General features: G+C 32.0%; 1 protein-coding gene across 1 annotated transcript in view; it reads right to left on the bottom strand.

The window, feature by feature from the left end:
* Positions 1 to 14,110: 14,110 nt before the first annotated feature.
* The window catches only part of LOC122268941 (uncharacterized), a 52,753-nt gene continuing 40,541 nt past the window's right edge, over positions 14,111 to 26,322 (bottom strand). The window contains exons 2-3 of the mRNA XM_071179649.1: positions 21,200 to 21,340; positions 14,111 to 16,244 (exon numbers count right to left, since the gene is read on the bottom strand). Coding sequence (XP_071035750.1) covers positions 14,295 to 16,244; positions 21,200 to 21,340 — 2,091 coding nt within the window. The 3' untranslated portion in view covers positions 14,111 to 14,294. The remainder of the gene's footprint in view (positions 16,245 to 21,199; positions 21,341 to 26,322) is intronic.

Genomic DNA, 26,322 nt, shown 5'->3' on the forward strand with positions numbered 1-26,322 from the left:
CGACCTCGCTACAAAGTGTGCCCACTGTCGCTCTAGCGAATTGTGCTCTGTGAATTGTCTTTCATCGAAGTTACGCGACACCGGAATAAAATTTTGGCCATATACCTTGTACACTTCTTCTTGTAGTTCTGTCCAAGACTGATTCGAAGACCTCGGAGGTTTAAAAAAAAAAAAATTATAACCCACGTTTTATAAAAATTTCACTTCTTAAATGTAAATAATTTTATCCAAGAAGAGCTGTACTCTACGCAAAAGTAACCATTAGCAATAAGTTTTCCAATTTGAAATATATAATAGTATATTTCACGAATATTAATAGCAAAACCCTCAATCACTAATTTTCCCAAATTCCATTAAGTCAGAAAGTAAAAGTTTGAACCACGGGTTCTTTATAAAATAACTTAAAAAAAATAATTTTAATATTTTTTTTTTAAATTTTCGGAATAATTAGCCTAATGACTGTAATCTAAACAACACATTTTTACCAAGATTGAAGTCTCACTCAAATTCTGACCATGTGTTTTATTGAGATAATCAAAAAAACTAAAAATGTTTCATCCCTATAGTTTTCGGGGTAATTAGCCTTATTGACAGTAATGTTAAATAACATGCTTTCAAGATGGAAATTTCAAATTTTTCTTATGTTTTTTTACCATGTTCAAATTTTACCATGTTCAGATAAAGGAAAAATCCATAGTTTCATTTGTAATTATAATTATAGGAAAAGTTACCCTCATTGACAATATTGCGTTGCTATCAAGATAGAAGTATCCAATTTTGGTGTTCTTTATCAGAGATTATAGGAGAAAACTAAAAAAGTTTTATTTCGATATTTTGTTAAATTACCAACAATTAACTGTAACACTTTCCTACCAAATACGTTCCCACCGAAATAGAAGTATCAAACTTGAACCATACATTCCTTATTAAATTATTCCTTACTATTCCTAAAAATGCTTTATTTTTATGCATGGTAATCAACGCATTAATTAGCTTAATTGATAATGCTAAATAAAACTGTCAGGACTTAAAAGATTTCATTTTAGCGAAGCTGGAAAAAAGCATGATAAATAATGAAAAAAAATTTATGTTAAGAAACAAATCAAGAGGAGAGACTTATGTGCTTGGAAATTGATGAGCCCACTGGTTCAGTATCCCATGTTGGTCACACACTGAGTGTCGCCAAGGAGGAAATTGGCGATACGAAGTCCTACATATTTTAAAAAGAACAACATATTCTTGTGTGGACATAGCTGAAACCATAAGATTTGACTAGAAACTAGAGAGGCGGTATCTATTTTAAGAATAAATTTTTCTTTCATCGTTACAAAATACCGGGTGAAATCATAAATCAGTTATTTAACCTAAAAGTAGGAAGAACGACCGGTTAAAATTGGCGCTTACTTCACTTTTAGGAGATCATAACGGAGCTCGTGAGACTTCAGGGAGAATACGGTGTTCATTCTATTGGATAGAATTGCCTGAAGATATAAAAAAATATTGATAAGTTTGTGTAGATTGCCAGCTGGTTAGACCAATAAAACAGAGGTATTGTACACCCATTACTCCGGTAGCGAGATCTAAATTGCCGTTCCAAGTAGAGGACATCGATCTGATCATTACGATTGAGCCTCCAAGTACAAATATATTCTGACTAGGATGAACCAACATACAAGATGGACAGCAGTACAGATTTAGTACATTGTTCGCCATGGCTGCTTGTGAGGCGCTTCTACCAAAATTTATGAGGACTGTAATACTCAATGTTAATGGTCCGTTAATGGTGCTGATTTTGATGCACAACGAGAAAATTAAAAAAAAAAATTGAGAGTTAGTCCTTCATTTTCTACATCGTCATATCATGCCCACAATCAATGCACTGGTAAAAAGATTCAATAAAGCATTAAAACGAATGTTTGCACCATGAGATATTAAAAAACCATTACTATTAATACTATGGGTGTGATGGGAGATACCCAAAAATAAAAGTAGTGGCCATTCAACCATTATTAGTCACAATTTCAAGTTTGTTTCTTTTTTTTGGAACAAAACTCTGAAGGACCATTGTCTCAAGAATACTTAGGTGGGAAGTTAGCAAGTTTGCCAACCAATTTGAGGCTCGTATATGCTTACCTGTAGACTGATGCAGGAATTAAAGCAGAATTTGGAATTTCCATCAAATCTAACCAAGCTCACCGTGGAAGTGCATCTAGATAAAATGACACATTTTGATAATTTGCGTTCCAATAAGGTATTGTTCAAAGTCAGCGATAAAATAAAGTAATTGAACTTATATACCAGATTAAATTAATAAAATTCTGGCGATGGCAAGGTCCCGGTAGAATGAGAGCAAGGGAAAACGAACATTGATTCGTAGTAAAAATGGTGGATCGGCCAATCAAAAATGTTTATCAAAACAAAAGAGGTTCGTGTCACATATTAACACGGTTATTGTACTATTTAAAGGCGGGGAAGAGTTTAAGAGCGATCGAAACGATTCCGTGCAAATGAGAGAAGAGTAACTTTGAATTAGTTGTTCAAACGTTGTACCTGAAAGATGTAACTCATATTCAGAAGAAAAAAAAGAATCTTTTTTTGGAATTCAAATGCGTATTCACGAAACCGATACAAGAGTTTGAAGGAGAACACAAAATAGAGCTTATTACGTTAGATAGACCAAGATCCAACGCGTATAAAGTGCCAATGTCGTATCGAGCAGAAGTCGATTGCCACATTCAGAACTTGTGGGAGCAATAAAATTGTCGGGGCTGAAATAATCTATCCCATCGTGTGTGTGGACTAAAAAGGATGCAGCGATTCGAAAGTCTATAGACTACCGAAGATTAAATGTGGTTAAACGTATCAAATAATCCCATGCAAGATATGATCTTTACAGCTGAAAATGCAAAATGACTAACTTGTCTTGATTTGCGAAAAGAGTATTATCAAATAAAAGTTGAAGGTTGCAAGTATTTACTACCCACAATGAAGTATACCAACGGAAGGTAATATCATTTGAACCATGTGGAATATCAGAAAATCGAGTTTTACGATAGTATTCCAAGTATTCACGGTCTAAACAAATCATATAATAATATTTTCGGCAACGTGGGAAGCACTTATGAAATAAGTGCTATGGCTTATGACTAAGTTTGTTTGTACTATAGTGCTTTTGTCTAAGTTAAGTATTAGTGAATCGCTGATAGAGATGGGTTTTTCTATGAAAATAAAAAAGTGTACTTTTCTGAAAATGAAATTAAGTTTCTGGGATATAAAAATGGAAATGGTCAACATGGACCTCATGAGGATAAGTTATCGGCAATCAAACAACTAAAAGTACCATAATCAAAGCAAAAAGTATTATCAATCTTCATGAATTTTTATTGAGGTTTGAACCACGTCGAAACAGTTGTACTGTTAACGGATCTCGCAAAAGGCAGGAAAAAAATCAGAAAAGGTAAAGTAGTACAAAAACAGGAGTTGGCAGTTTCTAATTTAAAGGAGGGCCATTCACATTGCATGCGGAGAAAAAAATAATCTCGCACGTGAATTCGGAGGTGCGAATGAGAACCCGATTGGTGAAATATATTTACTTAAAATTCGCATACGTCTCGCACTCAGTGTGAATGGCCTTTTATGCAATATTTCAGCTTTAGATACGGTATGTAATAATAATAAAAGAACAAAAGACTACTTTAAATAACTTTTGATCTTTAATAATCTGATCTTCACGAACTAGGACTCAATCAATGATTCGAGGAGATGGTTCGAATATGCTAAAATAATAACATTAACTGCTTCATAACATAAGAATTTTAATTGAAAATCACCCTTTTTTTGAAAAAACATTTTAATTTTTTATATTTCTGTTCAGAATGCAAATACCAGCATAGAAATAAATTTTAAAAAAATGGGATTCAAAATAAGGGGGGGGGGTGCTAGAATATAAAAGGTATCTGGCGAGAAATTCATTTTCTGTCAAACGTTTTAAGATGTAGGCGACTTTTTTTTTGTTTAAAGTAACCATGTAATGAAATAAATTTGTTACAGCAAATAAAATTTTAAAAAATAATCTTTTCTATTCCAAAAATGCTCTGGGTTCGTTTACTGTCGTTGTTCTTTTTGATCGCATTATTCTTTTTTAGTTAATTAATTTACCATGCCTCGTTGTAATGATTTTACTAGAGGTGAAATTATAGGTCCTTATAAATTGGAACTAGTTTGTGAGAAATATCTCGTCAGCTAAGCATACCAAGAACATTTGTTCGAAGATGGTGTAATTAGGTAAGTTCTTTAAATCTATTCTTCTATGACTTGATTAAACGGTAATAATAAATTGTTCTCAGTAATGTGATNAAAAAAAAAGTCCCAAAATAATAATTATAATTTTAATGTTTTATAGAGATAGTATACCAAAACATAGATATAAAATAAAATTTATAAAAATAAAAAAAAATATATTAAGAAAAATGACTAGTGCTTATCAGTGGGGTTGAACACTCAGTCAAAGAAGTGGGGTGAGAGCCAAGTGGGATGAGAGCCTAGTGGGGTGAAGCCAAGTGGGGTGAGAGCCTAGTGGGGTGAGAGCCAAGTGGGGTGAGGCCCCCATTTTTCCCCTACTGACGTGAAATTACAGGTCCTTATAAATTGGAACTAGTTTGTGAGAAATAGCTCGTCAACTAAGCATACCAAGAACATTTGTTCGAAGATGGTGTAATTAGGTAAGTTCTTTAAATCTATTCTTCTATGACTTGATTAAAGGGTAATAATAAATTGTTCTCATTAATGTGATCCAGTGTAACTGAAAAGATTGTTTAAAAATTAATTTTAAAAGTCTCCACTAATTCGTAAATTTTTTACATGTAGAAAATTTTGCGCTTTGAAGTTCATTATATTTAAAAAGAACACCAATATCTTAAATTGATTCTAAATATAGTTAAAATATGTAAAATGTAATACATATATTTCCCAAATAAATTCCTTACCAAAAAGACCATAATAAAGGCAGCAGTTATGCTTTTTTAAATTAAGTGGCTCTCAAAAGTGTTCGTACACTTTGAATATTTGTAGTTTTTCACTACCTTGCACCTTGGAAATTAATTTTAATTAAGTCCTATACTTTTTCATGTTATTTTTAGCTGATTCTGTAAAAAAAACTCTACTTTTGGTTTTAAATACTGTCTGATTCTTTAAAAAGAAATGACGAGAGAGAACTTGCCACGAATGTCATCATATACTAACATATTCCCGTAATCAATTCAAAATTAAACTGATTGTCTGGAGCCTTAGTTATAAATTTATCGTCTGGTGCTTTCTTTCTCTCTTTCCTTTTTAATTATTAATTTTTTTCTGAATTGTGGTGGCAAAAACATCGTTTGGCTTTATTTTTTTCCATGCTTACTTTGCAATGTTATTTATAAAATGGCTCGTAGTCGCAAAGAAACAAGGAACATCATTCTAAAATTAATTATTTTTCATCATGTTAGTGGTAAATCAATTAGGAATATCGTTAAGTTAGTAAATCTATCCCATTCTACTGTACAGTAACTGGTTAAGCTCCTTAAAAAAGAAAAATCGTATCAAAAACGAGGTACGAGAAGTCCCACGGCAAAATTAACAAAATGCAGAGATTTATTTATAGTTCGAAAATTGGTGAAAATCCATGTTCGAGTGCAGTAAAAGTTTCTGCAAAATTTAAACTTTTAAACTTTTTGTTCTACAATTTCACTTGACGAATTCTCAGAGCAGCTGGAATAAAATAGACGTTCTGCCCGTAGAAAACTTGATGCAGAAATTACAAAAATAGCTAGTGAAATCTTTCCCAGTCGTTTAAAAGCTGTTGTAAAGGTTAAAAGATACCCTATTAAATAGTAATTAAATACAAAATTACCATATTTACGAATATGTAGAAATTTTTAAAAATGTACGATAACTTTTGTGAGTATATGTTTTTGTTATTTTTAATTATTGATTTTTAGAAATAAGATTTTTAATGTCTATAAAATATTTCATACGGTTTTTTTAAAAATAAGTAAGTTATAGATCGTACTATTAAATACACATTCTGAAATATTTATTTTAACCAATGGGTAAAGCCCTATTTCATTGAAAATCATATGTACGAACACTTTTGGGAGCCACTGTATACAAATTTTTGAAAATGTGACTTTTTGCGTTTAAAATGAAAAGAAAAATAAATAAAAAAATATCTATTATATATTTCTAGACATTGACACCAAAACATAAATCAAATGCCGGCCAGTGGATGAATAAAAGAAAAACACTTTGCAAATAGAAGATGACGGTCTCTTATCTAAGATTAGAAGTAAGCTTTTTCCAATAGTCAAGCTAATGCAAGTCGATATGAGATGAGGCGTTAAGTTTCATACGTTTCTACAATACCGGTAAAAATATCAAAAAATTAAAAAATTTTTTTTAATATTCATGAATCTTTACTTGTTTAAAGTAAAAACTTAAGTTCCTCACGTGTTACTGAAAAATAACACGCATGTATAATTTTATCTCATGAAATACATGTAATTATACGGATGTAATTTTATCTAATGAAATTAATATTTTACTTCAAGCGATAATTGTCCATAGGCACAGCAGTTTAAAATTTGATCACTCTAGCTAGTCGGATTGAGGTTAAAATTTAGATTACAAGATACCCTCGCTATTAGCACGAACCCGAGTTAATAAAAAAGTAATAAAAAACTTAAAATTAAAGTGTTCAAAAACTCAATGAATAATTGTAAAATATAGGCGTAATAGCTTTTTTTATAGTAAAATTTTTATTGACATTTTCTTTGTTTTGTTACTACGTCAATATGTTCAATAGTATTTCTACTAACTTTTCTTTTCCTATCAGTTACCCATCAAACTCGAATACTATTTAAGTTTATTAATTTGATTTTCTTTTTAAATTTTATATTTCAGGAATAGTGGAACTAATAAATAATTTTGCCCAAATGTTAACCAGATATGAGTTGCTGTTAGAGTATGTAATAAAATCATTATAAATAAGCTATATTTTGGATAGAAATTATTGCAAATACAGTCAAACCCCGCTGTAGTGAACCTTCAAGGGACCGAAATTTTGGTTCACTATAACCGGGTGTTCACTATATCCGTTACGCAGGCAATTTAACTAATGGTTCCCTAACTCCTCCCTTTTATTACGGATTATTCAAATAAATGACTGAAAAATATTATGTAGTAGCGAAAAATTTGTTATTTTTCATTACTCTTCGTCTTGCGTACAAATAAAAAATTAGTAATCTTTAGCTGATGAGCAATCCTTAGCATCAGATATGGAAACACTTCCCGACTCTCAGATAATTTTTCCTGATTTTCTGTTATTCCGTTTTTCAAACCTGTCTAACCTGCCATTCGAGCACATAACAGTAGTTTCATAAAATCACTTTGCAAATTCATCGACATTTATCCAGATACTGGAAGATTGCGGCTTCTTCGAATGGTGAACCATTTCAGTAATGCTTCTTCAACATCCTTGTGATCTGCTTTTCTCAACTTGTTTCTGCCATCTAAATTTTTTTCATGAGCAGAAATTATTAATTGCCTATTTTTCCATACGTTACAAACTGCAGATTTGGATAGTTTATATTCCCTGAAGAAAATATCAGCTTGATTGCATCCATTTTCAATTTTTCTGATTATGCCCATTTTATCATAAAATAAGAACGTTTTACGTTTACTGCACGCCATAGTTAAATTTGAGACACTTTCTTGCAGGTTTTTTTTTTAACTGAACTGAGATCAAAAAGGAGTTGAAATGAGGGCCTTATCAACACATTATCCACCCTTTGACCAATAATGAATAATTACTCATTCCATCTGATAGAAAATGCATATTGATCCCACTGACACCTTACAGGTGCATCACCTGACTGGGTTGGAAACATCTGCTTGGTTTGTTTAGGGATGGGAAAGTGAGATAAAAGAAGCAAACAAGAAAAAATGCTTATCACTACATTCCCCTCTATAGATGGTTTTAAAAATCGGTGTATGTTTTTATTTTGAAGTAGAAATTTCAAAATTATTACAAAAAAAAAATGAAGAAAAAAAATCAGTCGAAGACAGAAAAAAGTTCATTATATCCAACTTCCTCACTTTTTTGGTTCACTAGATCCACACAAATTAACATTATGCGTGTATAGCAAGGCACGGGACCGAATATTTCGTTCACTATATCCGGGAGTTCACTATAAACCGTGTTCACTATAGCTGGGTTTGACTGTATATGCATTGTAAATTAAAATTTTTTTTTTTTAACAACAATACCTGTCTTTGTTTAAGGGAATGCAACCCCCCTTTTCTTTTGTTTCTGAAACTAAAAACTGCTGAAAATAAAAAACTTTCTCTTTATTTACGTCACACTAGGGCTGCACAATGGACTAATGGCGACGGTCAGGAAAATATCCAGGAGAATGATTCGTAGACAACATACATACGTCACATCCCGTTTTACAGGGAGGACACGTTCACACAATATCCACCCATCCGGTGATCGTAATCGAGAGCACGATCAATATACGATCCAGCAACATCGATCCAGTAACATTTAACGTTTACCAGGCATCATTTTGTACACGGGGGAGTCTTCGGCCGGCGGGGATCGGACTCACGACCACTCGCACATGGGCCCAGAGCCATACCAGTCAGGCCCCAAGAAATATATTTAAATTGTAAAATTTTAATTACGATTTATATTTTGTAAAAATGATTGATAGTGTATAAAACAACCGAGCGAGTTGTTTACTTTTATGTGTAATTTCAACACTTAACTGTTAAAACTGCTGATGTCAACACTAAATTGTTGATGGGAAAGACGTTATTTTTTTCAATTTCGGAACATATGAAAATTATCTAAAACGGCAGTATGCAACCTACATCTGCTGATTAAGCGATGTAGTCAACTTTACCAGAGCGCGTAGCCAAATCATTTAACAAAAAATAAGCACCTTTTAAGCACTTTTCAAGCACTCAAAAAATATTTTTTAGCACTTTAAAAAAATATCACAATAAGACAGGGTTGGAAAGTTTTTGACAATTAACGGTTTTATCTTGTTTTAACCGTCATGTCCAATAAAAANGTCAAAAATCATGAAATTTTGAATCATGTAAAACGAATGGCGTTTTCATACGCTACGGACTGAAATAGATTGGGGTTGAGTTAATTGTGAAAACGTTGAATAAAACACTGTTAACTGTGTCTTTTTGCATAATTCGAAGCGAAAATCAACATAGTAAAAGAAAAATCTCATTTTGAAAAAGGGAAAATTAAGCACTTTTTAAAAACACAAAATGAAAAAAGCACCTTTAAGGGCTTTTAAAAAACAAAAATTGAAAATAAGCACCTTTAAGCACTTTTTAAAAACGCTACGCACCCTGTTTACGCTAAGTATGATGAAAAAAGTAATAAAAAAAAAAGATAAAAGAAACTGGGAAATTTAATATAGCAGTATATGAGTGAACTTGCTTATCTGTAAATCAGCAGTAAACAAAGTTTAAAATTCTTTAATTTGTCACATAACAATTGACAGCTAAATTTTTTTCTAAGAAATAACGCAATAACTCAAAACTTTTCTTTAATTTTATTTAATAATTTATTTATTTATTATTTCTTTTATAATTTCAAATTCAGAAGATAAGTTTTAAATTGTCACTTGCATAGAATAAAAAATCATTTTTGTTTTTTGGCAACAGTATAGTAGCATTTTTCAAACTTAATAAAATATCTGTTCTTATACGTAAGATCGCATCGAAAAATTGCATTCATTTTAGAAAAATAAACCTTTAGAAAAATAAAAAAAGTAATGATTAGAAAAAGTAATCATTTTTCTAAAATTAAAGTATAATTATTAGAAATTGTTAAATTTTATTAGAAATTAAATAGATTGTAAAAAAAAAAATGCGGTTCTTAAATTGGCAAAACAGCATTTGTATTATTTCTAACACAATAAATATTTTATTTTCACGAAAATTTAAAAAATAATTTATAAATAATTATAACTTTGGACCCTTAATATGAAAAGTTAATATACAACAAGAAAAAATATGGTTCATTGTGATAAGAACAATAATTTTCTTAAAATTTAACTTTCATCTTAAAATATTTTTCCTACGAAAAGAATGAGAGAAAAAGAAAACGATTTTTAAATTAAAATCAGGAACTACCACACAACAAAACTCAATTCGTCTCCAAATATCCGTAAGAAAATACTTTTAAAAATCTATTTTTTCATTAAATAATTGTACAAAATACCAGAAAATTTGGATTTCTACATAAAAAAGGAAAAAAAAAAAAAAAAACNAAAAAAAAAAAAAAAAAAAAAAAAAAAAAAAAAAAAAAAAAAAAAAAAAAAAAAAAAACGCAGATTATACTAGATAAAATATTTTTATATCTTACAATTTAATATTTTTAGCTCATTCATAAAATAAATAACAAAAAATAATATATAGTTATAAATAATTACTTATTACATGGATTTATCTATGGAAAAGTAAATTTTATAATTGGATACCTGCAACTAACTAGTGGGTGCATATCGATCTTGATTGGTTGTAGTAACTGAGCATTTGTTTCTGTTAGCAATTGTTATCTCCATTCTATTTGGAATAAGCCAAGCTCGTCAAGTATCAATTCTCTTAAGTTGCACATAAGCCACGTAGAACATAAACAAACTAATTATACATCGAAGTTGTCAGGCACGCAAAACAAAAATATATTACGGTTACAATAAAATTCATAAACAAATAACTATTCTAAATTAGTCCCGTAGTGGACTGATCGTTAAGACGCGGTTCCCAGCAGATCACCGAAGTCAAGCATCAGTGGCTGCGGTCAGTGTGCGGGTGGGTGACCACTTGGATCAGCCTGCGTAGGGGCCGAGGGTGTGCGGTATTGGTCTTCGTTAAACTGTTCTACCGTAAAGTGCTCGACTTCGCGTGCAGGTCGTTGGACTGCCGAAGCGGGGGTGTCATCCCCTCAGCAGAGGATCTAAATTGTGATGGCATGTCTTTGGATAATCCTCAGTGATGTTTCCCAGACCGTCGCCAATAGCCCATTGTGCAGCTCTAGTGCAACGTAAAGGAACTACAACAACAACAATGAAAAGTTTTCGAAATATGGCGAAATACGCAAAAGAGAAAAATTAAGTTAAAGGGGCCCAAACTTTGAACCGCTCTCCTGATCAAATTATTGGGACCGTCGAGAAAAAAAAAGGCATGTTTATTCAGAGAAAATATGTCTTTGCATCAGATTTTGTAACTTAAAATAACTTCAGCACTTTTGATTTTAGTATACATTTTTACGCCATCCTCTTGAAACAATAAGATTGAGTAATAGAACGTGAGGATCTGATCATTAAAATCTAAAGTTATTCATGCTGGTAGTTTTTTTTTTTGCGCCGCTCTGCACTCCCAAATTGGGATAGCTTTTCTATGTTCATACTGATGCGTCTGATTGTGCAGTTTGTTGTCCTACCCAAAGAGATTCAGTTGTTGTTAATTTACGTCGCACTAAAGCTGCACAATGGGCTATTGGCGACGGTCTGGGAAACATCCCGGAGGATGATCCGAAGACATGCCATCAAAATTTTGATCCTCTGCGGAGGGGATGGCACCCCCGCTTCGTAAAGAGATTCAGGTGGTTATTTTTAAGGCTATTACTTCATTCAGCAAAAAGTGAAACGGGACGCAAGGTAACTGGACAATTCTTAGATAAAAATCATTTACAGAGTTATTTAGGCAAAAAGAAAAAAAATTGACAGGCAGTTATATTGATCCCCGGTGGAAGGTAGTTGGACTTATGTCCAAGTGGGCATGAATTCGATCCCCACCGGCCAGTGACTCCTCGTATACAAAATGGTGACTGTTGCAAGCTAAATCTGTCGGGGTCACAAAGTCCTCCAAGCTCCCAAAACATATCAATACCTTTGGGGTACTGAATCTGATATTGATCGTGCTCAGGTCAGAATTACGATCTGTGGATGGATGGTGCGTGAATGTGTCTTTCCTATAAAACGGGTTGTGACGTATGCATGTAGTCTCCGGATCATTCCCTAAGCGTCGCCAATAGCCCATTGTGCAGCTCTAGTGCTACGCAAACAAAAGAAAATGTACCGGTGGCAGAAGTAAGGAGTCCTGTCCGTAATTTAATAGGTGGGAGCTGGCACTAGAGCGTTGAAATCACACCGCATTGCCCTGGCGAGTTGCATAAAGTAGATGCAGTATCACGAACGTAACTTCGAGACAGATTTAGTGTGTATTGTCAGAGTTATTTGCTTATTTTCAAGCTCATAAAAATTTTAGAACAATATTTTTGTGTGGTAGGTTTGATTTCATTTTTTTTTATGTCTGAGGGTATAGGATTTAAGCTACTTAAACTTTTTTTTTATTTCCTTGAACTTTAAAATTTCTACTAACCAGAGGAACATGATATGACAGTCATCATTCGACAAGGTCGATGTAAAAAGTGCCTGATTCATATTCTCAAAGAAAATTTTGCAGCGTAATAGGCGAAATTTTTTCTCTTGGCGGCGGCACGTCGACTTAGTGAAAACATTTGGTACTTAGTGAAAACATTTGGAACTTAGTGAAACTGGTAAAAGCACGATAAATGAAGAAAACTAGATAGCCAATATGAAAATCGTCGCGGGGTGTCTGAAAAAGAACAGAACGAGATTAGCTTTTGTTCGATAGGTTGATTTTTTCTTAATTATCTTTTATGTTTTACATCTACACTAGATCACATTTTTAATTAAATTATTTGTAATTCTACTAGTTCGGATTCAGAAAATCTGGCTGTTGTGACTAACTAGTTATCATCAATTGCAGCTTTTGTGCCATTAACCCGCAAAAAGGTGAGTTTGTACATGTGGGCAACTGTATGGAACCACAAAACTGAGATCGTGTGGACGGACCATTTCAAGTTGACCGATTTGCATTTATATTACTAATACAGAGGATTCAGAATGCTACCGAAGGCAGCTGTGGAACAAACGTGGAGCCGCAAAAATGGCGAGTTCCTGCAGGACAATGTGGAACCGGGAAGAGACGAGTTCTCGCAGGCGGCTAGTGAAAATATATCGTTTAATCTCTGACCTACAAAAATGTGGGTTAACTTTTTTGCCCACCGTGCTTTTCATTTTGTCCTAGTATTCAGATTTGGATTATTAAATACTCAATTTAGAAATGATTTTTTAAATAAAATTGGCTGTCATAGTTGTGGTAAAATTATCAGGTTAGCCATGCACGGACCTCAGTTCCCTTACCCTTTTTTTTTTCAGTGAATTTTATGTTAGATGGAATGCAGGGGCTGATGTATTTTCTGAAGAATATGATATATGTTTCGAAGAAAATTAACATACTAGTAAACTTTTGCTTATTTTGGTCATCAGGATTATTATTAAACATAAATAGGATTTCATAAGTTAAGAAAAAATGTTTAACGTGTTGATTACGCCTGAATTTAAGAATATATCAGGGGTGATTGTGAGCATTGTCTGAAATTTCTTGAGTAAATTCATTAATGACTCATTTAAAAAAATTGTCTTTATAATTTTAAATCGTTATTGATATTTTCACAACATGAAATTCGAAATAAATTATACGCAGCATAATTTAAATTAATAATTATGTATAAGTTTACTTTTATCTCTAATCACATTTATTAGTCTACCAGAAAAGTAGTTTGGAAGAGAAGTAGTTGAAGTTTAGTTCTAATATTTTTAAATAAAATATACAAGATTTTTTTATACATAAGTGTGATTGATGATTTCTTAAAACTTCTGGTCCTTGGATTTCCCGAAACTTTCAAATCCGGAAATCCAGATTTTTTTTCGGAGCACAATCATCTCTGAATATATGTTACGTTAAAAAATACATGCATAATTTTCACTTAGCAGTATTTTCAAAATTGATTGGTATGTGTTGAGGTTTCGACTTTTTTTTTCGCTAGAAATTAAGTCTTGGCCTCAACCGCAGGATTAGATTCGAAAAATAACATATTAAAATTGTTAATGGTGTGTTCTTTTCCTTTCTTTGTGTAAAAATTCACACTTTTCAGCAGGGAAAAAGAAAGCAGTTATGCATGAAATATTATCTTTATTTACAAATAAAATTGTTAAAAATCTGTACATAAAAAGCACTGAAATTAAAAAGAGAAAATTTACAAATACATAAATAATTGTATCTAAGGACACTTAAAACAAGCAGAGGAATATTAATTCTCACTAAGTTATGTATCACTTAAAAATTGCTTATAAATATTATGATGCTTCTTCAGATTCAGCTACAATTCGATCTAAAATGTTCTGAATCCTTTGGTGGATGTTGCCGCTTTTCTTCGTCTGAACACCACTCTTCACACTTCCCTGAGATGACTTAGAATGTTTACTATATTGTCCTTCAGTTGGAGGGGAGTCGCGGCAGTTGGATTCGACTTCATGGTCTGAGGCACTGACAGAAGCATCGCCATCTTTGGCATTAGGAATATGTCTGGACAGTCTCACTTCAGAATTAGCTTTCAGTTTTTCCAAGATAGTATTAAAAGGAAACTTACTAACATTCCCAGTCGCTAAAGTCAAAGGTTTTTGAGATGGACTATGAGGGGATGGACGTTTTCGAACGCAAGCTTCTGGAATGTCGCAGTCACCATACCTTTCTGACCTGGTAGTCTTGAAAGAACAACCTTCACTATCGAAGCTATGACCAGATTTCAGGCACTTTTTGGCAGAATAGAAACTAAGAGGCAAAGCGGGAGACAAAGTTGAATCTATCACAGTTCCTTTGGGTCTCTGAAAAGGCGTAGAGGAGAGAAGGGGACTATTACGATACTGTTTTTGAATTTGATTTGAAGCATTATCTTCAGATTCCTCGGCAGTGGAGTCGAGGAAGGTACTATTACTTGACAGAAGCTTCGATTTCGCATAGTTCAAAGTTGAGTTCCGACAAGCTTGTGACGGCAAGCTGGATGTCTTTCGAAATGATCTAGTAGAGCTAGCTACACTACTAGGTGTTGTAGCACTCGACAGATTGTAACCTTTTTTAGCTAATTGCTGAATATTAAAAGATTCTCCTAACTGCCAATTAAGCTCTTGGTTTTCTACATTCATTGACTGGAGAACTCTTTCAAGCATGGCCACTCGTGATTTGAAAACGTTCGCTTCCATCTTCTGCTCATCCAGACATATACGAAGTTCTCTGTTCTCCATCATTAGCAACCTTCCTTCCTCTTTCAGACTATTTTCAACCTTTTCGCTCTCAAGGTTTTTGCAGGCTATCGCCTGTTCCATTTCCCGCAACCTGGCATTAAGAACAGCATTGTCGACAAGATAAACTAAAGCCTGCCGTTGTAGCTCTACAACGTTGGTTTCTTTCAATATTGACGACACCATCGAACTGTCAATACTCTTTCCGACTCTTTTGCCAGAACTTCTATCACAAATAGATTTTCCCTCGAGGAAACCGGCAAGCCCACTGCTGTTGATCTTAGTCGAAGATGGTACTGTAACTTGAATGCCTATATCGCGACTTTCATTTATAGTACTAAGTTCAAATATTTTTTTATCTTTAGGTTCTTGAGAAAGGTTGCAAGTAGTCTCTAAGCAGCCATTACTGCTTCTAGTTGGAGAACAAGTTTCGATTTTCACATTTGGCTGAGCAGGTAGCATTCCGTTCTGGATGACAGTCGTGTTTTCAGTCACTGCAAGTTGTTTCTGGAGATATTCAGAACGGAAGCTAATCTCATCCAAAAGCTGCAGCAATTGATCATTTGCTTCCTGGTTTATCCAGTGAGGCGCCGTCCTAATAGAAGATTGGCAGTCATGGTGTTCCCTGCAGTCCGAATCTAATCCGCTGTCTTGTTTATCACTTTCTAAAGCAGAGTCTTTACTTTTGGTTGAATCGAAGAGTTTTTGAGGTTGATCCTGAATCGTTACCATAGATGATGTCCTTTGGAACTCATCGGAAGCGTTTTCTCTAGCTTTCGTGCCGTAAGAACAAGACTTCTGAACTGGATGAGGTGGTTCGTAAGCTGAATGGAAGGCTGTTGTAGTTTTTGAAGTAGAGTAAGTAGAAGGACTGTTTGTAATGTTGATGCAAGATGGAGTGGCAGAAAAATCGGAATTTACTTCATTTAAATAATTTCGGAAATGCATCAGAGTATCAATGACATCAACTTGAACTGTCTCAACATGACTAAGGCGAGATTGCAAGTCCTGTAACAAAACAAGAGGTGGTTTGTATTAGAGAAAATTCAAAAATAAAGCATACAAACAAAAAGCAGTATGTATACTACATCAAAAAATTCTTATAAATTTTACGAATTCGATGCTTTAAAGTTTCAAAATCAAATAAAAAAAATTAATAAATTTACTTATTTTCTTCGGCCACATAAAGACCCCCCAAAATAATAAACAGGCAAAAGTTTAACTTTGTTTTTTCAAGTGATGATAAAAAAAATCTTTTCAGAATGAAAAACGTTCAACTGTGTCAATTTGCAGCATAAACTTGATAAAATAAAGTTTGTCTGCGATTCTAGTTCGAATTTTCAAACGAAAGGTAAACTTATGCGTAACTTATACAGTAATACTTACAATAGTCCTTATAAAACGATCAACTGGGTAAGTAATAAAGGGATTACGCGAAATAATGGTCAAGATTTAAAAAAAAAGTAATAAACCGAAAGAAATGAAGAAAATACAATGGTAAAAAAAAACATTCTTTTAAAGCAGATTTATGATTAACAATAGGTCACGTAATCGAAAGGTTGAGGTATAAGGAAGGAATTTCAAATATCTATTTATATTAATTTACACAAATATTAACATCGTTTCCACAATGTTAATAATTATGTATCTAACTTTTGCATTGGTAACTTTTGTTTAATAACTCCAATACTTGATATTTAGAAAGAGTCCAAGATCATTTTTGTCCTTAGACATTTAAGTGCGTATTCGCGGGAAAAAAAAAAGAAAAAAAGAAACGTCTTAAAAAAAAAGAACAGCGTTAATAATTCCTAAACTGATTCAAACTTTTAACTAAAAATGAAATGTTACACATCGTTAGGCATAATAGTAGCTGGAGACAAAATCACTATTCTGTTAATATAATCCTTGCTAAAATATACAAAATGAATTTATAAAAAGCCAACCCAAACTTTAGAATATGCCATAGAAATACTTCGTTAAGAGCAGTTAAAAGAAATCAAACTTAGTCGAATTAAATGATGGCTAAATGAAGATACTGTTTAAAGAATTAAAAAAAATGGCTGTAAGTTAATTAGTTTTGAAAAAACAAGTTAATTATTTGAAAAAAAAATATTCGTAAGATCAAAGTAAACTATCCGACTCAATGATAATGATACAAAAACATTCATTTGTAAGTATATACACACACTATCAAATGAAAATAATAAAGACAACCTTATCTTTACTACGGCTTAGGATGTATATGTCCCAATAGTCTTTAAGATGTGCATGTCCTAATAATCTTTTTTTCTTTTTCATGGGTCATTTAGTCACTCAAAAACACTAATGGGACATCAATGTCTCAGGCAATAAGTGAGTCCAGATATTAAAAAAAAACCTAGTAATATTATTGGTGGGGAAAAAAACCCAATGTACCGCTAAAAGAAACTTTCTCTAGAAAAATTAGAAACCAGTCAAGTTCAAGGATTGTGGTATTGATCTATAAATAAAACAGATAGACCTTTTCTAGTTTGTGACGAAACCGATGGCCAGTTAATTGAGAAATATAAAAATTAGATTTTTGGTTCGATTTCAGAGGGTTGGAGATGATATAGAGGATCTCTCGCAAAAAGCAGAAGTTGAAAGAGTACAAAAATCCTTCCCACCGAATACAGCCCAGTGTACGTGTATGCGAATCCTCGAGTAATTAAAACACGTAAAATGAATGGCGCTGTCGAACGATACGAATAGTAGTTGAATTACGAAAACCTTGAACAGAACATTATGAAGACCATGTTTTTGCTAAATTTATGGCAACGTAGCAAAGAAATAATCTCATTTGGAAAAAGAGAAAATTAAGCACTTTTTACATCAACGATTGATCAAAGAATTAAATATCGGAATTGCGCCTATTGAAGAAGTGCTGCATATTAAGTATCAGAGCATAATTGTTGATCACAAACTGCAGTGGAAGGAGCATATTTCTTATGTTTCCAGTAAAAGTTAAAGAATTCTTCTTGGACTGCAAAGAATTTCAAATATTAGACTAGGGGAGAAATCTGACGTTCTTCGGTTGATATATGAACATGGAATCTTTCATTTCATATCTTATGTGTTGTGCTCTTGGGGTCATTCTTTAAGAAAGAAAATAAATTGTTGACTTCTTAGAACACAATGGAGATTTCTGTTTCGAGCCATTAAGCAGTACAGACTATTAGTTATGAAGCAGTGTTTGCTATTTTTGGTCTCCCACCTATTTATTGACTTAGTTATTTTGAACAACCTTGATGTTAGGGATAATTACTCGACTACTTGCCTTTGCACGCATGATGGCAAGCTTCTGGTAACATGCTTGTCTCACCCTTATTACTCATACAAGCGAAGTCTTTCTTAAATATTTCTTGAATCCATTTGTTGAATCTATTCTTGAATCCTTTTGTTGAATCTATTCTTGAATCCATTTGTTGAATCTATTCTTGAATCCATTTGTTGAATCCATTTGTTGAATCCATTCTTGATCCATTTGTTGAATCCATTCTTGATCGATTTGTTGAATCCATTCTTGATCGATTTGTTGAATCCANCATTTGTTGAATCTATTCTTGAATCCATTTGTTGAATCTATTCTTGAATCCATTTGTTGAATCTATTCTTGAATCCATTTGTTGAATCTATTCTTGAATCCGTTTGTTGAATCTATTCTTGACTCCGTTTGTTGAATCCAGTCTTGAATCCATTTGTTGAATCTAGTCTTGATCGATTTGTTGAATCCATTCTTGATCCATTTATTGAATCCATTCTTGATCCATTTATTGAATCCATTCTTGATCCATTTGTTGAATCTATTCTTGATCCATTTGTTGAATCCATTCTTGATCCATTTGTTGAATCCATTCTTGATCCACTTATTGAATCCATTCTTGATCCATCTTTCTTGAATCCATTTGTTTCATAGACGGAAAAGTTGGACTTGCTTACGTCATTTATGAAGTTAAAAAAGTTACCTTCCATCATCGATTAAGAAATTCTCATCTCATCTCATTTTCAAGCTGAGCTGCTGTGCATATATCTTATCTTGCTGTGAAATAGATTAAAGACTCTTCAAAATGAGAATCTCGGGTATTTTATCAGCACAGATTCACTTTCATCTTTTGTGTAATACAGTTTCTGCAGAAAAGCTTGCAGTGCAAAATTCAATCGATTGTGTATGCCCTCGTGGATATTGCTGAAGTCCGTTTTTCTTATGTTCGGGGTCACAGCGGTAATGATAGAGTGTAATAATTGGCCAAAGACACGACTTGCCTTGATATTGATCTTTCAATGTCTGCCCCGTTGCCACACTGAAAAACTGTTTTGGACTAGAACACTGAATTCTAAGCTGTACCAAAGGCTGCGTGGACTAAAAATATTTTCCCCAAAAATTTTTCAGTCGAAAAGTAGGAAATTTTTTTATTGACTTTAAATTAACTCCTATTCTAACAGGACATGGATATTTTAAAACCTACTTGTTTAATTCAGTGAACTGTAATTTTTGTTCTTGTGGTCAGGACGTCGACACTGTAGAACACATTATATTTTACAGTAATTTATATTCAAGTCAAAGAGAAAGCTTAAAAAAGGAACTAAGACACCGGGGTAATTCTTGGTCACCTGTTTGTTAAATGCACTGAAAAATTAAATATTTTAAGCAATTTTGTTTGCAACTTAAAACTTTATAATTTTGTGTTGTTTCTTTTTAATCAGCAACTGTGCTTTGCCCACTTATATCTGGAAGCCTCATGTTATGCATTGTGGAGCATGAGGAGTTAAATAAATTTAAATGAAATAATTTGTAATAAATTTAAATGAAAAAAAAACACTTCTTAAAAACGCTTCGCACCCTCATCGATAACTAAATGTTACAGTTTAGTTTTATGTAAACATTACTTAACAGTTCAGAAAATGGGAAAAATACAAATTACCTGAAATTTTGTATAGTTTTATTATAATAAGTAAAGGAGTATCACTAAATAAAAAATTTTGAATTCTATAAGTTGACAGGTTACAGGGTTGCCACAGAAAAAAATCGTTGTTTTTAGTAGCCTAAAACATGAAAATAGTAGGCAAAAACTAGGAAAATAGTTGCCTAAATAAGAGACAAAAATTCATCAAAAATATGACTAAAATTTTCTTAATGACTTAATTGTCATATACCATGATTCATTCAGTCAAGTTGGTGGCAAATATAATTTTTATACAAACGTAAATGTTTATAGATATATACATATATTAAAAGTAATTACTCAAATTCGAAATTCACGCATCGTAAAAAAAATTATTATTATTTTCTTAAATCATGCAGAATTTCGTAACAATTATCGATGAAAAGGCGATCAAGAAATGAAATAGACTTACAACGGTGTCTGTGCAGATTGAACGAATTAAAAAGTGAAGACTCAGATTTGCAATTAAAATTTTTTTTATTTTTTAAGGAGAAAAAAAAGTTAAATGGTTTCAGAGACTATCTTGTGGGGTGCAGATTTTCCACCCAATTTATGCTTAAAAAAAAATAATAATAATAAAAAAAAAAACATCGCTAGGAGTTTAGAAACGTCTCCCAATAGTCTCCAGTTCCAGAAAATAGTTGCTTTTTTAGCCTTTTTAGGCAAAAAAAAGTCGCCTGTGACAACCCTGATGCTAAGATATAAATGGCAGAGAAATAGGGAGGAAGGTAAAAAACAAAAAATTAGAGTATTCAAGAGAGACATAATTTTCACCAAATTACAAAATTCGTCAACAGATGGTTCTGTCAATCAAAAACAACTATAAAACAATGATTTCGGTTGCCTAAGCAGTTGAACTCTCATTTTTCTTTAAGTTTTCAAATCGTCGAATATTAATGGGACACCTCACAGTAAGGAAAAGCAGGATTTACCATTTTGGATGAAGTGAAAAAATTGAGTAAAATTTAAAATTGTGAAACAACAAAGAGATATTATAATGACCTGAATGGCAACTTGAGACTTGGCTTGTTCTCTAACTAGAAAGCATATTGGCATGGATAGACTATTTGAATGTTTGTTCCCTTCGCAGCTGCAATCATTCCCACAGGCACTTATCTCATCCAACAGTTCTGAATGAGGAACCTGAAAGACACAATAAACAAATACAATTTTCATCAAACAATATACAGTAGGGAACCGATTATCCGGAACGATCGGGACCATCGCTATTCCGGATAACTGATTTTTCCGGTTTTCTGAATCGCTACAAAAAGCCGTTTTTTTTATTGTTAAACCCAACTAAAAAAAGACAAATTTGGAAATAATCTTGAAAAAAACAAAGTAATACACTAATGATTATTTCCAAAATGATGGTAAGGTAAACATCTTTCAAAAAAGAAAGAAAAATCCTAAAATCTTATGAGGAAAAAAAATTTTTTTTTTAAAAAAAAATGGCGGGAAAATTTATGGAATTTCGTACCGGTTTTTTGGTTTTCCGGTTTACTGATTTCTGGATAACGGGTTCTGTACTGAACCAGATTCGAGAAAAAAATTTAATATGAAAACTTACTAAAAGCAATGAAAGAAAAATATTAGATTAAAAATAAATATTTAACAAAAATTAAAAACATTAGTAGATATTTCACTATCGAAAAAATATATGATTTAATTTAGATGGTCAAATGAAATCTTTTTTTTGGGGGGGGCTGCTTATCCATTAAACATTTCATTATTTGTATATATTTCTAACCTTTAAATGTAAGTAAATGCTGGAGATTGTTTTACAAAGTTTAAAAATGGAAATTTTGGCCTTGACGCACCTTGATCTTTTCATCCAATTGAGTTCGATGAAGAGCGATTAAACCTAAGCAAGAAAATTCGCATCAAACGACAAGGGGACGGAGAGGGATAATGGAATGGTTAAACGGCTAACATTAGAAAAAAAAAAATAGAAGGAAACTTAGTTGTCAACCTAATAGTTTTTTTTTTTAAATTTTATTTTAAAACCGTCGTTGCACAACAGACCCAAATTTGAGTTCACAACTACCAATGTTCAATTCCGTAGCCTTGAAATTTTGAACTCAATCCCGAAGATGAGGGAACTCTTGGATCAGTACCCCCAGAGGTATTGATTTGTTATGGGAACTTGGAGGACTTCGTGATCCAGACAGATTTAATGTGCAGCAGTCACCATTTAGTACACGGAGATTCTTCAGCCGGATGGATTCGAACTCTCGTTCTCACGAACAAGAGTCCAACGCCCTACCAACCAGGCCCTCAACCGGATAGTTGTGAAATATGCAACAACGTATTTAAAACTGGAGGACAGAAAACAAAACTACAACTCTACTACTTCTTTAAAGCAGAGCCGATATATATTAGAGGATTTGACGGTTCAGTAGCGTACATAGACTTAGATGCGCCCCTGCAAAATTTATAAATGCGCCAAGTCTTAGATTTGCATAAAATAATTTTAAAATTATAATACGAAACAAAAACACTGCGGTGAAGAGATGTTCAAATATTTATAATCATTAATTTTATTTTAATTTAAAAAAATGAAAATAGCAATTGCAATTAAAATTGAGTTAAGGTACTTAATTGAAACACTGCAATCACTTAACATATTAAAATGAATTTTTTTTAAATAATATTCAAAGTTTAGCTAAGGGTTATTATTTATAAAGTGAACTAAACATATTTTATAAATACAAAATATTTTTATTTGAACTCATAATACTTTTTCTGATGAGTTGCGACTTCAAACCTCCCCCCCCCCAAACACCGCGGAGGTGTTATTTATACCACTGTTACTGTTTTAACAGTGATATCATATCCAAAGCATTTGAATTATAATTTCAAGGATGAAATTTTTGTCATACAAACATCAAATCTTAATTATAGGTCAATAAATATACATTTTTTTAAAATTACAATTTGATAACACTAAAACGATGCCCATTTAATTACCAATGAATAGAAAAAAACTATAAAAAAATTTTTTTGGGGAAAAAAAAAAGCTATTTGAATTTGTCTCAACTTTTTTAATGTAAATTAATTCATTTAACAAAAAAAGAAAAGAAAAATCGTTGGATCCTATATCTGCAGCTGTAAAAAGCATGAAACAAACGAAAACTTCCTTCAAAACGGTTAAAGATATCAGTTTCTATTTTTTTTTTTAAATTAGAAAATAAGATGCGTAATAAATGAATTAAATATGAGCTATATCTTTAACATATATCATTAATTTCGAGAAATAACAGTTTTAATCAAAATATTTTCTGCTACTTGCCATTTATTACATGATATCCCATTTGGAATGTGGGAAAAATATTAACTCTTTGTTTATGGCCCTTAATACATTTTAAAAAAATCCATTGTTACAGTCCACTCTCCATTCTAACTACATTGCATTTTAAAATTTCTTCCCTTCTCTAATTTAATCAAATTTATTCATCCCAAATCTAAATATTACTATTTTAATGTTAAACGTAGAAAAAATCTTAATATTTTCTCTATAATGGGCTTTCCAATTCTAAACTTATAATCTATTCCTATAGATTAATTTACAACCGTAAAAATCTCTCTATACCTTACTTTAGTTAGCGATAACTTTAAAAATACAGTTCTCTCTCCCTAAAAACAACGAATTTAAAGAAATGTTATTTTTAATTAATAATTTTCAAAACACTAAATTTCATCTAGAAATTATAAATATCGAGTTCTATGTTTTAACAAATTGCATATAATATGGCTTATTCCTGAATGCTATTAAAGAATGTCAGGTATTAAGCGCAAAATAAAAAAAAAAACAGAACTAATACCGTTACAGCTTTTGATCTTGCGATTATATTATATTTACACAAATTAAAACGCAATCTTAATGGTTGAGGATTAAATCCTAAATATGCCAATTGGATACTTGCACTTCAAGAAGATGATCACGAATACGCAATCTTAATGGTTGAGGATTAAATCCTAAATATGCCAATTGGGTACTTGCACTTCAAGAAGATGATCACGAATACCCACACATGTTACCTATATGACGTCAGCTGATCGTTTATAAGCAAAATGACATGTTAAGCAAAATGACATGTCCAGGTAATGGCTACGCTAACAGGGGTCTGTTTAGAAGAAATTTGGGTTCGTTAACAAATATCTTTTCATAAAAACGGACCCTTCACAATTTTTTTTATCTTCATTATTGTTTCGTTAATCGAATAAACCCTTTCCAGGAATGGGTGGGAGGAAGACAGATGTAAAGGAACTAAATTTTGTCTTCGGCAGACGATTCTTCCTTATTTCATCCGAAATGATTATTCTGCTTTCTGTATAGGCTAAATACCAAATATTTATACGTTGCATCGCTAATTTAGTAGCTGCAATTGCTGTTTAGTTTTTAAAATTTAATTTTTTTAATTATAATTTTACAGTTTTAAGCATAATCTTGTAGATCTTTACAATTTAAAAATTCCTTGAAAAAGTTTTTTTTGCAATAACAGACCCTATTTGCACCAATTCTCAAAAGCGGACCCTGGTTGAAAGAATGTGACTTAACGTTTATTTTATATTCACAAATTACGAGTAATTTTTTCACAATTTTACAAAAACGGACCTTTCACAAAATGTCTGGACAGATAGCTGGCTAATATTTTATAGTTAAGAATTCGTCCAAAAAATCGTACGTAGGGTGGAAATACGTTTTTGTGTCTGGTTTCATAATTTAAAATATCAATTGCAGAAATTAATTAGCATTTTTAAAGTATATACCCACTAACCATTAAGTTAGCATCTTTATTAGTACAGAAAAATAGATGATTAGTTCATAAGTCATAAAAGTGTTTCGTTTTAAGATTTTGCTCCCTTTTCAATTTTATAAAAGAAATTTAAAAAAAAGAAGAAGATTATTTTTAATTAAAAACACATGCAAAAAAAAAGAGACATTTAATGCCATTTAAATCTTAGTTAATAATTTAAAACAAACTCTTTCAAACATCATCATTTTGCAAAACTAGTTTAAGAGCCATGACGAAACAGGAAATTTTGTTGTCATTCATATTGTTTGGACGTCAATACAAAATAAGAAGATTTGCGAAGGATGCGCTCTCCTATTTATTAGTAACGGTACATCACCTTGACGCACATAACATCTTTGGTTGAGTCCGGAATGTAACCAGAGCAAGTCGAATCTCTTTTTCATTTAGTTTAACAAAAAAATGCGTCACGCTTTGTTCAGCGCTTCGAAGAAGATCGAAAAGCAAGAGTCATTAAATACAAGTGCAAAATATATTTAATTCTAGAATAACTTTTTTTAATTTTCTAGTATTGTTTAAAAACAGTTTCCAAAAATACCTTTTAAATAACAAAATATATTCCAAAAAACTTCGAGATTTGAGAATCCTTTGTTGAAAATATTTTTAAAACAATTGAGTCGGAAAATTTATTTTTTTCTTCTCTTTTTTTTTATTGATTTATTCCGATTTAACTATTAAAACCTTAACAAAAAAGAAATAACCGAGAGACATTAAAAACACATCGGATTTCATTTTAATATATATATACATATATTTTTTACATTTAAATAACTAATCGAATTCTCGTTCTTCGCACGGGGTAAATAAAAAAGTATATATCAGAGCTGGACAACAATACGAAATCTCACACAAAACTGAAATTCCTTTACCAACACAATGGAGTCTGATTTTTTTTTTTCTAAAGAAAAAAAACTTATTGAGATTTAATTATTAAAGCATTAGCAAAAAGGGCAATAACCAAGACACTGCATTATGAAGCATCGCATTTCATTTTAATATTTTATATTTTATTTAAATAACTAGTTGAATACTCGTTCTTCTTAAGGGATAAAAATAAAACTATATATCAGTGCTGAACTATACGAAATCTTGTTCAAAACAGAAAGGCATATACCAACGCAATTACCAAAGTTAACATGATTCCAAGTATTTATTTTTTATTATTTGTTGCCCTTTCCGGTGGTTTTACGTTATTAAATTAATCGAAACACATTTTTTGTAGTTCATCCCACCAGAATAAATATAGATTCAGTATCACATGGCATGATGTTATTGCTCGCAGCTAAGTTATGGTAGTCAAAATTTACC

Source organism: Parasteatoda tepidariorum, chromosome 4, assembly GCF_043381705.1.
Source record: "Parasteatoda tepidariorum isolate YZ-2023 chromosome 4, CAS_Ptep_4.0, whole genome shotgun sequence".
NCBI classification, from domain to species: domain Eukaryota; kingdom Metazoa; phylum Arthropoda; class Arachnida; order Araneae; family Theridiidae; genus Parasteatoda; species Parasteatoda tepidariorum.